Below are 15,388 nucleotides of genomic sequence, written 5' to 3'. Positions count from 1 at the left end.
GAGGTCAGATCAGTAAAAGCACCAATACAACAACGTTCTGTCTCTCTGTCCCTCCTCTCATTTTCCATCCATCCACCAGATGCCCTCAGACTTTTCCTTCTTTCCCGATCAGCTGACTGCCCCGCCCATCTACTCACCTGTTCTCACTTTCCTCATCAGCCCTGCAGTTTTTCTTTTTTTTTCTTTTTTTAAATAATTTATTGCAAGACAAGAGTCAATACATAGACATAACAACAAGAAGACGACAAGAACAGTGGGATACAAGCCAGCAAACATTATATAGTCAGTGTATGGGAGAACGGTGCGTGTGTGTGTGCATGTGTGTGTGACAAAAAAAAACAACCAAACAGGAAAGTACATAAATAAGGGCAAAGTACATAAATTATAAAATAATAACGTCCGGAAAAAGAAAAGGCTTTAAACGTAAATATGATACTTTGACTTCTAAATTCTTTGCCCAACACTTTTTGAAAAGTTTGCCTGTCTTACCTGCCTTTCTGGTTTTGACCCTTGCCTACCTAATGGCCCCATTAAATTACCAAACTGATCCTGCCTGCTTTCATCTGCCTTTGGGTCCTTCCCTTGTTACCTATATTCACCAGCTGTGACAAATGTAACAATACTCTGTTATAAGTATAATATAAAGTCCTGCATTCCAAATCTTAAATAAAAGTATAATCAGTTTAAATGTTCAAAGTATTCAATTCTACATACAAATGGCTGACTCGTTGTCATACTGTGTGTTGAATTATTAGATCGTTGTTTGTCAGGTAGTTCAGACTATAGTGGTTTCCAACCTAAGGGTCGGGCTCCCTCCACAGGGACACGAGACGAATCTGAGAGGTCGTGAGATGAATATGAGAAAAACTACACAAACCATTATTCATTCTGTGGACTTTTCTCTTTTCTTAGCGTTTTTGTGAAATAATGGGTCACTTATTCAAATGAAACTTTATTTTTTAAATGGGCCACGAGCCAAAACAATTAGGAACCCCTGATTTTAATCTTAAACGATGCATTGTATTTCATTATTATCCTAAGTACAAGTACCACTAAATTTTACTTAATCACAGAACATGGGTTTTAAATGAAGTAACTGCAATACGCAGTCCAGTAACTACTTCACCTCAGATATCATGCAATACGCACAATAGGGTTTTATGATTCTTGTAACTGTTTTTAATTCCTGTCTTATTGTGTTCTTCTGTTTTGCTGAATGTTTCTCGTTCTGATCTCTCTGTTGGAAAAGAGATCCGTATCTCAATGAGTTAGCCTGATTAAATAGAGATTACATCTAAACAAATTATAATAATAAAGGTTGCATAATGACAGAAGTATTATAAACAATATAAAAAGGGTCCGGAAAATGGCGTCTGGTCTTACTAACATTTTTCTCCCACAGACCTCTATTAAGCAATATTAACAACTACAACTCAGCCTGACTCATGTAGCTTCTGAGGAATAATGCAACAGGGAGGTGGAGAGAGAGAGAGAGAGAGAGAGAGAGAGAGGAAGGAAGGAAGTGGTGAGGATGCTCTACAGTTGCTGCAGCACTTTGCTCCCCATCTCAACACAGTCGGTCAGTCTGCCACAGAGTTCACATCGGAGTGTCATTTTACTGACCTGCAGTCTTCACTGTGATCAGACCACGATGCCCGTTAAGGTAAGAATGCAGAGAGCGTACATTTCCGCCGAGCAGCTTTTCTTCCTACCAAACCATATCGTAAAGTGAGGATGGAGCCGCCTGTTGTGCTCTTGTCTGTTTAACCCTAAGCTGTAGGGTTTAGTGGTTTATTTCCTGTTGTGAATACAAATAATCATTATGGTGTCGTTTTGTGTGTCGTTCAGGAGGAAAATGGACTGATGATAGTATCACAAGAGGATAAAGGGCTCCACTTCCCTTAGTGTCAGAGAGAGAGAAAGTAAAATGTCTGCAATAAGCTCGCAGTGGTTGTCAACGTTTACATGTATGCAAAGGAGCTGCAGTGTGCATGTCGAGCGAGTTTTGCTGGTTTAAACATTCACCTAAGTACACCTGGGTTACATATAAACTACAGCCTATAGCTCAAACTAATGCAAAGTTCAACAGCCCTGTGATAAATCCTCCTTTATGATGGCCATAATGTTCAAAATGTTAAAGGTTCTCATGTTTTCAAAAGGTGTTGATTCAACTTTACAGTCATTTTGGAAGCTGCATGTGGTTCTGTTGGACTGTATTGCGTTATATTGAGAGGTGTCTATACTATTTAGAGTTATCCTCATTGATGGAATGATCACTAATATTAAGTTTATGTTCAAATGAAAGACCGTCTCCACTGAGAATGGATTATGTTGTATTTTAAAAGCTTTTCTTGTATTTTATTTAGTGTTATTTAGCAGTCTTATATTAGTGTTGTTAATCAGCAATTAGCAGGCTAATAATCAATGTTTTGTCATTGTTTTGAATGGAAAGTCATACAACTAATCTTTCTAATATGCTGAAGGAAAGCTCATTTTCTAATGAATGCTTAATCCAACATGTTTTGAGCCACATTGAGCTGTTGCGTCATTCTGTGTGATTTTAATATGTAAAGTGCTGCAGAGGAAACCTGAAATGAACTGTCAAAGACTCGACGTGCATATAATTAATCCCATTCACTCCAGCCACTAATCACAAAGTCTCTTCATGACAAAGATTAAACTTCAGCAGGTTTCGTGATCTCTTCAGCCACTCGAGCACGCAAACAACGTGGAGCACTGAGTACCTTCTCATCATGAACCTCATGAAACAGTTTCATTCTCCCCCATCAGACCACAATTCCACATCCTGAGGCGGTTTTAATAAAAGAGGGGGCTTGTCTGTTACAGGTTCTGGATTTGCAAGTTTGTTCGAGACATAAGATGTTTTCAAAAGAACTTTTTATGTTTCACACGCCAACATTTGTGTAATTAGAGCCAGGTCAGGCCCTAAAGATAAACACACTTAGGAAGAACACCTTCAGCACTCAGGAACTCTCTGTAATGCCCAAGTAGCCAGGTAAATACAGTACGCGCATGGCGTTAGACGGGTTTCACAATTACGTGTCAATATGTTCAGATAAATAACATTCATTCAAAACGATTTAAAGGCTACTTGTGGAGTTCCTCAAGGCTCAGTGTTAGGCCTATTATTGTTTATTTATGATTCAGTGTTTATGATAAATGATAGGTTGGCAAAACATTCAAAACTAAATGTAGTTGTTGCATTATTTTCATTACGGAAGTGAACAGACCGAATGATATCAGTGCAATGTCGTCGGCAGACAAAAGATAAACGAAACAATTAAGACTTTACAGCTTTTTTTGAGAGAAACAAACCATTTTTAAATACCACTTCTGGTTAGTTTCAACTGTACTGCTCCTTGATGAATGCATTTTGCCAATACACGTACCCGATTGGCATAATAAGTCATCAATACGTTTTAATGACCAATTTAAAGCATTTTGGACACTGATTTGCCCTCTGTAGATCCTGCAAGCCACAGCAGCAGTGTTTTTATCCTTAACATGTGTTATAATTTATATAAACCTTTCTCGAGCTCCCAAAATGCTAGAATAAAGAAATGTTGACAAACTCCAGTTAAAGTTAATTCCCATGAGTTGTTTACATTGACTGACATTGAATCTATCCCCCTGCAAATGTATGACAGGAGGAAAAGTTTTTAATTTCATGAACACATGGATTGTTCCAGCAATATTTCTGCAGCAGCAATCCCCACAACTACCCCTCCAAACGTGTTGTTGCTGTCTCCGTAATCACTCCCGGCTTGTTTTAGGAAGTTGAGGCTCACACATTCGTGAGCAACAACACACTAAGTCCTTTTTGCGTACTGTTATAAAACAGGGGAATTTGACATGTAATGGTTTTCCAATCCTTCCTAATGAGGATCAAGGGTTGTTGGGAGGGATTCTGGAGTTAAAGACTGAAACAAACACCGGTGGTCCCTCAGAACTCAGCAGTGCCCCGGACAGAGAGGTCTGCACATTTGAAGGCTTTGTGAGTCATATATGTTCTACAGACAAACTGTAGAAGAGATTGTTTTAAAAGCTAAAATGCTAATGCACCTTGCACCTCAGAAGAGCAGGTTTTGACTAGGTGAAATGGGCTCTGCATTGACATTCATGACAATGTTGCATGTTGTGTAACTCCTCTTCTCTCTAACTCACCTACACAGGAGCGGTGCACCTGGATAATGCAGTTTCGGTAAAGCCTATTCGAGGTGAGTTACTGCGCCTGGTCATTCATCATTGTGAGGAAAGAAGGAAGTCAACCTCACAGTTGGAGGAAGGACTGCTGAGCTTCCCTCTGATCAAGTTCTCTCAGTCTGAAAGATGTCAACCGCCACCGCAGACAGTGTAGGAAGAGGAACCAAACCCTCTAAAGCGTCAAAGGATCATAAAAAGGTAAGCAGGCATCAGTATTAATTCATGTAATGCTTTCCAAGGAAGGGAATCTCTTAAACATCCCCTGTTTCAAAGAAAGTGACTATTCCTTTTCCCAGAATCATGCCTGGTATCAAAACAGAAAATAATTATGTAAAGTCATTCAAACACACGACTAAGAACAACATATTACAGTGTATTGCACTGGACTCATCTACCTCTTAAATATTCATGAGACTGAGAATAAAACCTCTCAGTATGTTTCATACTATAAGGCAGGAAAACATTTTTATTGTTCAGAAATGTGAAGAGGGAAAGAATCTTTCATTTCCTCGTATGAGAGCTCCAAAGAGCAACACCACACCTGCAGCTAGATGCTGTTTCTGTTGGTGAGTTATGTAACAGCTGTTTAGTGATGGAGGGGAAAGAGCGGTGGTGAAAGAGGTGATTGGGTTGATTATCTTCAGTTTTTGGCTTCCAGAGATATTTCACTGCAGTTAAGTTTGTTGGAGGGAAATTACTTTATAAGATCAATGAAAAATGTCAGGTACTTTTTTGTATATAGCAATGCTATATTAGGTACCTCATGCTTTGTTCAAATTGTCTCCGTATTAAAGTACTTTTCGATTGTTGTTATCAGGGGCTTCTTGTAGACTTATTACCATCAAAACATTTGATTCTCTATTAACACATTCATTTATTAATTATCACAAATGTTTTTTGTTCTAGGAATGTAAATGTCAGTTTGTTAGTCAGTCCACCACTTTGGTCCAGACTGAAATATCTCAGCAACTATGGATAAGGCCCACTATTGAATTGTGACTTACTATGAGTTCACACTATATGAGCAACACAGCAACAAGCTACAAGTCATTTTCAATAGAAGCGGGTGACATGACGCTACAAACTGACGCCCGAGAGCTTTAGTTTGTAGGCAGTTTGTGGCGTGACACCTAACAAAGTTGAGCTGCTCTCAATCGTCAATAGAAGAACTAGTTGATTCCCTTTTTTTTCAAACAAATATGTTTTCGTCTTCCCATGTAGCCCACGGCAGCTGTCCTGAAAGGAGCCATTCAGCTGGGTATTGGTTATGCTGTGGGAAACCTCAGCTCTAAACCGGACAGAGATGTTCTCATGCAGGACTTCTCTGTGGTGGAGAGCGTGTTCCTGCCCAGGTAGGCCTCTCATTTTTACACATTTTTGTTGTTGACATTCAGCTAATGCACATGATGAAAGTTAAGCTCGGATTAAAGTCTGGGTCGGTAACGTTGGAGAAAGTACGCAAGAAAAACGGTGCTGTATTCAGAGCTGTTAAACGAGTGGCACAGGTAGACAGGCCAATATTACGAGCTTTCAATTTCTACAGATCCCGGGGTTTCTAAAATAGATTACCCACCATAACATTAATAAACATTAAGGATCAGTTCACCCTACTACAAAACAATGTATTCTTTTTTTACCTCCCTCCAGCGGTATCTAGACATTCAGAGAGTCTGGTTTTATTTGTTGAGGTTTTGAAATATCTGTCCCTGGTTCACCACAGTGAAAGTGAGGGCAATGTTGTTGTGTTTGTACGGCTGGAGGAATTGAAACTTGGTCGCCTACGTGTTTTTGATCTGTCTTTAAATAATTTCCAACAGTTTTCAACCCCCTCAAAGAGCAATTTTTACATTTACCAAAGGAAATAGACAAACTTATCTTACTGTTAACTTAAACAAATACTTTGTAATGCTTAATTTGACAGGTTCCTTTTCAGGAAATTATTAAAATACTACGGGATCCATAACACAGAACATTATCAACTATTTAAGCTTAATTGCATATATATATATATATATATATATATATACAGATACAACCAGCATGCATAAGTTTGTCTTTAAGAAAAAAAGGAAGTCACTTCTTTGGAAGTTTACAACCGGATTACCCTGCTTGTGGTTTGGTAGATAACCACACATTTCAGCAATAGGTCTTTTTCACAACAGGCATTTTAACAACAAGCGTAGGTGTTACTAATAGCATTAACAATGGCTCTGGTCTATTCAAGTGTCCCAGTAAGCCATGAGAGTGTGAAAGTGAGCCAGCATGAACAATAGCAGGACCCTGAAACTGAAGAAGCTGAATGGAATTCAGCCGTCATTAATCAGATCATTAACATCTGTGCCATGTGAAAATATCTTCTGTGAAAAAGGCCTTTTTGTTGCAAACAGCGACTGTTCTGTTATTGTGTACTGATATTTTTTTATTTTTATAACGTACATAAATTGTTCTGTTCTCCAGTGAGGGCAGCAACCTGACTCCAGCACACCACTACCCAGATTTCCGTCTGAAAACGTACGCACCGCTGGCCTTTCGCTACTTCAGAGAGCTGTTTGGCATCAAGCCAGACGACTATCTGGTCAGTGTGGAAATTCACGTCTTCATTCTGATTCAGCACGACGTGGCGGAAGTCTCTGTTGATTCGATTGCGATACTTGTTCCTGCTAAGACTGTTGCATCGTTCTGAATTTCAGTACTCCATGTGTAATGAGCCACTGATCGAGCTGTCCAACCCCGGCGCCAGCAGTTCCTGGTTCTACCTCACCAGCGACGATGAGTTCATCATTAAGACGGTGCAGCACAAAGAGGCCGAGTTCCTGCAGAAGCTGCTTCCTGGTTACTACATGGTGAGTTCCTTCCTCAACACACAAACTCTCTCTCTCTCTGTTTACATGCACACCAGCGTATATTTTTAGCAAACATGCTAAAAGTGACATTTTGGACATAAAGGTGCACTGTGGCACAGAAGGCTCCATGATACAGGTCACATATATGTGCATCCTCTTCTTCTTGCACAAACAAGGCTACTAATGGTCAAACCACTTCACAGGGCACCTCTAAAGTGAGAGATAATGTCTCCTGAACGTTTTTTTTCCTTTGTTCTTGTAGAATCTGAATCAGAATCCGAGGACGTTGCTGCCCAAGTTCTACGGCCTCTACTGCATCCAGTGCAGCGGCGTCACCGTCCGCGTGGTGGTGATGAACAACGTGCTGCCGCGCGCCATGAAGATGCACTACATGTACGACCTGAAGGGTTCCTCGTACAAACGACGCGCCTCGCGCAAGGAGCGCGTCAAATCCTCGCCCACGTTCAAAGACCTGGACTTCCAGGAGATGCACGAGGGCCTGCACTTCGACCCGGACACCTACAGTGCCCTGATGAAGACCCTGCAGAGGGACTGTCGGGTGTGTTCACGTAACGGTCTTATAGCTATTTGCAGTAGGTCATGGTGTTGGTTTTCTGGGTCATGTCTGTTCCGTTCAAAGTGTCATCATATTTCAGCAACAGTGCAGAGTATCTCAGAATTTGTTTGTCACTGCTGGAGGGATCATTTTTATACAATCATCATTCTATGATCCTCACTCATTTCACAACCCAAATCCGGTATGAAATATATTTCACGTTTCTAAAATTTAGAAAGGCTAAAATATTCGATATAGGCCCGGAAGGTGGCTCTTATGGAAAAGCCAAAATGGAGATAGTTTATACTCTTGAAATCCAGCTAAATAATTGGTCAGCTACTGTAAACCCTCTTCCACTGCTGGCTCGGGGAGTAGACTGCTGCAGATGTGCCCGTTGGGATGATCCTGATTATTGTCACCACACGAAATGTAATTTAGTATGGGTGGTTTTTGAATGTGTACGCACAGCATATATACATTATTGTGTCCAAGTACAAGATTGTTACAAAGAGTCCAAAAAGGAAAGCTCAATACAGTAGTTTAGTGGGTTTAAATCTCTCAGCCTGAACTGAATTCGGCCAGTGATCAGGGCACCACTCCGCCCCCTTAGATAACATTATGCAACCATGAGCTGTTATGATGACCTCATTAGCGCCTGGCTGTTATTCCATTAGTGTGAAACAACAGTGGTCGCTTGATAAAGGATTAACGGCCAACGGAGGGAAGCACCTGACTCGTATGAACAGGCTGTGCAGCCGGACTCCGGATCACGAAGTGGCCCGTCTGGGGTGTAACATGCTCTTATTGGGCCTCTTTGCGTGACCTCAGTTACTGTATTAGGTAACACGGTGGAAAGTAAAGGCCTCTTTGTTTACAGGAGTCACTTCGTGACATCAGTGTTCAGTCAGGGGGATTGAGGATTATGTTGTGTTGTACTTTTGGTTTGCAGATCAAGGTTTAGCCCTTATAATTTGGACCAGCTTAGGTGTGGGACGGGTCAATATAAAGCTTGTTTACTGTATCTCTTGGTCACGCTTGATGAGCTGTATCCCACACCTTCTGTGCGTTCCAATACCCATACTACCATACTATTTTGTATGCCAGAAAAAGATTTAGTATCTCTCGATACATAGTATGTCAAATGCAGAATGCCAAAAATAACAGGATGTTCTTCTGCATCCTGTTGTATTCTGCAGTTTACCAGCATGCTTTTCTGGCTATTCTGACCCACAACCCTTGTTGCAGTGAGTATATGAGCAAGAGGGCATGCACTAAATCTAACCATGAACATATGTGGTATTTTCTCACTTAAATAGATGTCATTATGCACACTAAATATCTTTGATGCTGCCTTTGAGAGACAGCTCGAGGATATTCTGACTAACAAAAAAATAAGTGTTAAAATGAATTGGTGATGAAACGGGACAGGTTTGTCAGCCCCATTATGACTTCTTTTTTAAACTTTTGCTTACGTCCACTTTCCGTCTCTCGTCAGGTCCTTGAGAGCTTTAAGATCATGGACTACAGTCTCCTGCTGGGGATTCACGTTTCAGACCGGAAGCCGCTGAGCAGAGAAGGCCGATGTGACAGCAGGAAGGGACAGAAAGTCCTCTACTCCACCGCCCTCGAGTCTATCCAGGGGAACGCCAAGGCCCTCGAACCGGTGGCTGATGACGACGACACGTGAGATATTTTTTTGCAATTTCTTTCCTGTGTAAACACCATATCTCTGCTTTTTGAAATACTGTTTTTTAACATCAAATTTCTCAGTTTGGTGTCATATCAGGGTTCTTTATGCAGCTACCTGAAAGCTATTTTTGGTAACAGTCTGCTTACACGCTTACAAACATATGGAAAGGCGTGTTTGATAGTGTGAAGTAAAGTAACATGCTTAAAAAACTCTCCAAACATTTAACTGTTGTTAAAGTTTGTCGGTCTTTATTCGTCTGGTCTCTCTATCCTTCTCCTTTCTCGTCTCTTCTTCTACTCTTTCTTCTGTCCTCTTACACGTGAACAAAAGCTCACTGTTGAGACATTTTTCCACAATAGTGTGATCCGGTCCAAATGACACATATTTGATTATGTTAACTATTTCACCAAAATGAGAAAATGATAAATTCCATGACGTTTCTGTTTTGTCATCAACACATCTTTCTTTTTTTTCAGATTGGGTGGAATTCCTGCCAAACATAAAGATGAGAACCTTCTCATCTTTTTAGGAATCATCGACATCCTTCAGTCCTACAGGTGAGCTCACACTATGCATACTTTTAGTCTTTATTTATTCTCTCATGTGCACGGACACATTTTAATTTCTAGCTCCTAGAATACAGTATTCTATTCACTATTTTTAGTGTTTGTCTGTCATAGTGAATCTGACAGATTTGCACCTCAACATTCATAGTTTGCATTCATGTATCAAATGTATCAATCGATTTCAACTTAACATTGAAAAGGTCGAGAATTATTCTGTTGGCTACTCACTGTGTGCCAACAGGCTCCATACACACACAGCATAATGTATGATTACAATAGTTGAACAGGTGATGAAATATCCATTTATTATTGAATCTTCAAGGTTCATCAAGAAGGTGGAACACTCCTGGAAAGCTCTTGTACATGACGGGGTACGTAACTGCACATCTTCCTCCTTACTGTGTGTTTTTATGTCATCCGCGTTCATGTGTGTGTGTGTGTATCTGACGGCATTCTTTGCTTCTCAGGACACGGTGTCGGTTCACAGGCCCGGTTTTTATGCGGACAGATTTTTGAATTTCATGGGCACGACCGTATTCAAAAAGACTCATCGTAAGTCGCTGAGCTGACACGACTCCTGTATTCTTCCTCCTGCATTAAGTGTGAGATTAGTGAAAACTCGCTCTTTCTTCGTGTCCCTCAGCCTTAAGAGGAGCGTCTTCAAGGAGGAAGAAGAATTCCTTCTACGTGGTGAAGTCTGCCTCTCAGGAGTTTCTGTCCCCAATGAAGGATGAGAAGAAGGATGAGAAGAAGGCCCAGAGCTTGGACAACCTGGATGGAAACTGTAAGCGTAAGGAATGCATTTAATAGGATATTCTAGTAGGCATTTTTGTAATGTTTAAAGAGGAGGCTTTGCTTGATTTGCTTATTGATGATTTGCTTGTCACAACAGTTTACAGCTCCTCCAAGCAACCGGATGTCCTTCCGAGAGTTTCTTTTGAGTCCACAGGAAACGATGAAGAGGACATTGAAAACAGGTACTTTACACTTAAGTTCTGTATCTTTAGTCAGATTTCCAAGAATTCACAAAGTTGAGATTGTGTGATTGCTTCACAATCACAAAAAGGCCGGAAGCCGGTATTGAACTGAGCAGTGACGATGGAAAAAAACTGTGCAATAGAAAAATGCATTCGTTTTTTATTTGCATCCTTTACTGTCTATATGGAGGAATTTTTATATTTTTCTTGCAAAGGGCTCATGTGGTCAAAATGAATACAAAATCAAAATGATATAAATGAATGTGCAGAATCTGTGTATACTTCAATTTAATGTAATTCAGAAAAAAAAATCCTATTCTAAAATTCAGGTTTAATTTTATCCTCCATTCAACTTAAGGGTGACTAAAGTTGAGGGAAAAACACTGCATTAGTCATCAAAAGTGGAGCTATAGAGTAACATTTTAGTTTGCTCATTTCTCTACACTACTGAATATTTTGTGTATTTTGATGCTGCAGTGAAGCCCGGCGAGCCTCCAGTTCAACAATCGCTCTGGACGATCCTCTGCCGTCTCTCAGCGAGAGCCAGCCAGACTCTGAACTGGACGTCTATTTGGTATGAAATGATTTTAAATACATGGCATTGATCAATATACATCATTCAACCTTTATTACCAGCAGACCCCACAGCAGAGTGGTTGAAACTCCTGAAGTGTTTTGCCTTGGTCGAAGTAATGATATCTTAAACTGAAGCATAAAGTCCTGCGAGCAAATGTTGTGACCTGTATTTCAAGACAGAAATGATGAGTTTTTGAAGGCCTGCTGGAAGAACTGATGTTCTAACACTTTCACACTGCGGTTGAAGCAATAGCCCAACGTGTCTTTTATTCGCTTTCTGACAGAGAGTTAGAGAAGATTGATACCGCTCTCATATTTGTGTAATAATAATAATAATAAGTATAATTTCATTTGTTTAACCTGTACAAAAAACAGGTTTCTGGGAGAACTCATGGTGATAATAAGACTCCAGGAAGTCACTGCAATCCAAATTCCAAATTCTAGCATTTAACTACAACTTGCTGTTTTTACACTTTTTTTTTTTTTTTACGCATTAAACTCACAAGATATAACTTCATTAATGAGTTTTAAAGGTGCTGGTAGGTGGATTTTGTGACCATTGGACAGAGCCAGACTAGCTGGTTTCCCCCTGCTTCCAGTCTTTATGCTAAGCTAAGCTAACCAGCTGCTGGCTATCAATATCCTCATCTCGGTGCAAGAGAGCGAAACAGCGCATTTCCCAAATTCTCTGATTTTTGCACAACACCATCTGAAATGATCTAGATTTGTTTCCTTTGGGGTGAATAATGAGGTATTTATTAGATTCAGCTCTTCCCTCATTTTGACAGCTCTCACCTGTTTACTTACAACACGATTATCAAATGGTTATTTTTAACATATTGAGATTTTTCTTCCAAACGAATACAACATTCTTGCAACTGTATTCTCATAACTTTATGACTTTTTCTCTAAAGCGATTAGGACAGCAGGCCTCGTACTTTGTTGCACTAGTGTATTTGGTGACATCATTCATGATGAATCCAGGGGTCACTGGGTGTCTCTGCATTTTCAGCGTCACACAGACTCACCCAGGGAACCCAGCTGGAGTTGAACAGTCGTTTGTGTCCCAGCATCCACAAACTGTAAGCAGCCAATGACATCCATTTTCATTTTTTATATATATATATATATTTTCTTTTGGAAAAGACACAGTTTCTGCCTATGCATCAACAAAAAGCACAGGGGTCCTGATGATGACTCACATCAGCAGAAGACACCGAATAATCTTTCGCCGCTGTCCCAGCATGCAGCATGCGATTTGTCACGTCTTCCTGGAACTTTCTTCTTCGGTGGTGGTAGCGCTTGGGTACTAGAGGCCCCACTGGCATCCTGTGATGTCAATACTGCATGACTCAGCCGAGCAAGGTCCCCGACCTCAACGCCTCTCAGTCCTTAAGTCTGTGTCAGCCTGAGAAACCTCCGTGAATCCCCTTTTTCTACAGCACTTCTCTTACGTAACCACCAAATCCTCATTCGGGCTTATGTGAAGCGGTTCTGCAGCCCACATTAAGCAGTTCTACTCAGGCTCTGTGGGAAGCCTGCAGATGCTGGACTTAATCTGATCTGAAAGCCTCTGACAAAAAACTAAAGTACAGCGAGGGTTAAAGGGAAATCTAGGCCTTGGACTTCTCTGACAGCCATATGTCTTCTTCACTCTTATTTTTAACTGGTTCCCAGCTTTTTTAACCAAAAAGTACCATAACAGTGTTTTTGCACGTTTTACCCAATGAATCACTAATTACATACACTTTCCATTACCGCTGACCCTTTTCCCAAAGTTGTCTTCGTGTTTTAAATATCAGAATATGTGTTTCCTTCCCCTCAGGCGGCCACTGGTTTTCAGTTATTTTAGTAAGGTATGAAAATCAACGTGTAAATACATGAAACTTGCCTGAGCATTCAAATATATATGATATTCCCTTTGACGGTAACCCATGCACGTCTATGGAAACCATTTGCAGCCTGAAGGGGGAAAGAAATACTTTAAAAAAATCTCCAGCAAAACTTCTGCTGTGCCCGACCCGACTAAACCCAGAGGAGAAAGTTGAGCCCAGAACCTGATCCGACACCCAAAGCTATATTTTTGCTTTATGTCATCTATTATTGACCATTACCATGCCAGGCTAATGCAACACTTTCCCTCTTCCCACTCAGCATTGCATCTCTGTCAACACATGGCACGCATGGCACGCATGGACACAGACGATTCAAACAGTCAAGAGAGAGACATTTCTTTATAAATCACATTTAAAAACGAACCCTGAACCTGACCTGAGCCCTGATACCTTGTCGGGAGGTAGAATGCCTCTCTTTTAGTTTTGCATGCTACTTTAGTCCTGCACCTTGTCACAACTGGGATTGGATGTGCACACAATCCACTGTGTTTGCTTTGGGCTGCTAAATCATCCAAAAACAGCTTGTTTGACTTGAATTGTTTGACTCTCCAAATAGAAATAACAATGTCTCTTAAACATGTTGCCCTATGTAAATGTTCTAGTGTTAATTAGTTTGACTTTAAACACCAAATGTTGTGCGTTGGTACCTAAATGACAAAAGGGAACTAATAACCTTTCTTTGTTTTCTAGTGAGGAGCCACCTGGACATCTGACCTTTGACCTCCCAGTCCCACAGTGTCGCGACATCAGGACCCCACAGCAGTGTAAATGTGACACAAACTACAAGCAGTAACATGTTGATGTCAGTTTCACCACTGTGAGCATCGCCTTGTGACTTTCCTTTTTTAGTCAAAGTACATTATGCCAAATCACTGGTTCTTGATTAGAAATCCCATGAATAACAGATGGGGATACAGTCTGTGTTTCTGTGTGTTAAGCTCACTGAACCACTGTATTAATATAAAACACTATGATGCCGTTTCCTCTCTTGTTATTTGCACTTTGCTGCTAATTTAACAGTGCTAACAAAGAAAACTGAGTTGGACCTCCCCTCTTGGATGTCTGAATTGCCGTGCAAATGTTCAAATGTTCTCAGCGGCTGGATCCCTGAGGAAATAGATTGTCTTGTAACTTAATCAGCTACAGGGGAAAAAATAATTCAGTTGTTTTTAAATCATATAATTACATAGAGTCGATTTGAGATCATTCAGGAGTCAGGAATCTGAATGAAAGATTCTTCTGTCGAGACATTTAAATGTGAGTAAAACAGAGTTTATACCCTGATAAACTGTATGTATAACTAATTTTAGAATCCCAATTTGCATCAAACAATAAATCAATATTACAATAGGCAATTAATAATTTGTTCTATTTTTAAGCATGTAGAATCTGCTGCGTTCCTGTGTCATTGCTAGAGAATGAACATTTCATCTTATCTGGGATTTATTAAAACTAATGCCTGCTTTCAACTGTTTTGAATCCTGGAGGTGAATAATGACCGTATTGTCTTCTTTTTGCCTTCAAATGTTTGAAAATCTGTGCTTTTAACTGATTTATAGACCCACAACTGTATTATAGCAATACTTTTAACTTGTATCTGTGAAATAAATTCATATATTATGTTCCTACATCTTCATTGTTTTTTGAGAATTAAAATGTAGTCTACATGTATATCCAACAAATCACTGCAGTATCTATGACAATGAAACGCTAACATCAGTTGCCATATTTTATTCAAACACAAGGGGGCGCAGAAATGATACAATCATATCCTACACAGTATGAGGATACAGTAGGTGGTGAATGTAAGGTTTGCCTGTACTTTGCATCTTATGCACGTGTTTCCTGTCCACTACTGCATACTGTTGATCACATGAGAACTCTTTGGTCTGCAGGTCGACTGCTTGATAAAATGACCAATTCGATTCAATTTAATATCTGATGTGCAGTAATGTCCGGTGTCCGTCTCCACCCACTGGTGGCTTTACAGAGCAGAGTGTGAAGCCAACACTGCAGGTTTAGAGGATTTAGGTTAATCTGATTTAGATCAAAACATCTGTA

The 15,388-nt window shown here is 40.2% G+C and overlaps 1 protein-coding gene across 4 annotated transcripts; it reads left to right on the top strand.

Moving 5' to 3' along the window:
* Positions 1 to 1,569: 1,569 nt before the first annotated feature.
* pip5k1ba (phosphatidylinositol-4-phosphate 5-kinase, type I, beta a) lies at positions 1,570 to 14,949 on the top strand. 4 transcript variants are annotated; one of them, XM_079179685.1, is made up of 15 exons: positions 1,570 to 1,663; positions 4,194 to 4,422; positions 5,446 to 5,576; positions 6,682 to 6,799; positions 6,915 to 7,067; positions 7,330 to 7,626; positions 9,119 to 9,306; positions 9,790 to 9,870; positions 10,202 to 10,250; positions 10,347 to 10,431; positions 10,523 to 10,663; positions 10,772 to 10,856; positions 11,334 to 11,430; positions 12,445 to 12,514; positions 14,018 to 14,949. In XM_079179685.1, exons 2-14 carry the CDS (start codon positions 4,351 to 4,353, stop codon positions 12,481 to 12,483), a joined length of 1,536 nt encoding a protein of 511 aa, XP_079035811.1. In that variant the 5' UTR covers positions 1,570 to 1,663; positions 4,194 to 4,350; the 3' UTR covers positions 12,484 to 12,514; positions 14,018 to 14,949. The 4 variants fall into 4 exon arrangements, with proteins under 4 accessions (XP_079035811.1, XP_079035810.1, XP_079035808.1 ...); XM_079179684.1 differs by having other exon boundaries at positions 10,523 to 10,669; XM_079179682.1 differs by having other exon boundaries at positions 10,202 to 10,431.
* The last annotated feature ends 439 nt before the right edge of the window (positions 14,950 to 15,388 follow it).

Source organism: Pholis gunnellus (assembly GCF_910591455.1).
Source record: "Pholis gunnellus genome assembly, chromosome: 18".
Taxonomy (NCBI): Eukaryota; Metazoa; Chordata; class Actinopteri; order Perciformes; family Pholidae; genus Pholis; species Pholis gunnellus.
This window is presented reverse-complemented; position numbering and strand designations above follow the sequence as displayed.

Bases quoted from the DNA above. Each gene is read 5' to 3' on its own strand.
- pip5k1ba (XM_079179682.1), top strand. From the start codon at position 4,351: ATGTCAACCGCCACCGCAGACAGTGTAGGAAGAGGAACCAAACCCTCT. The intron at 7,627-9,118 runs GTGTGTTCACGT...GTCTCTCGTCAG, and splicing joins CCCTGCAGAGGGACTGTCGG to GTCCTTGAGAGCTTTAAGAT. The intron at 10,432-10,522 runs GTAAGTCGCTGA...CGTGTCCCTCAG, and splicing joins CGTATTCAAAAAGACTCATC to CCTTAAGAGGAGCGTCTTCA.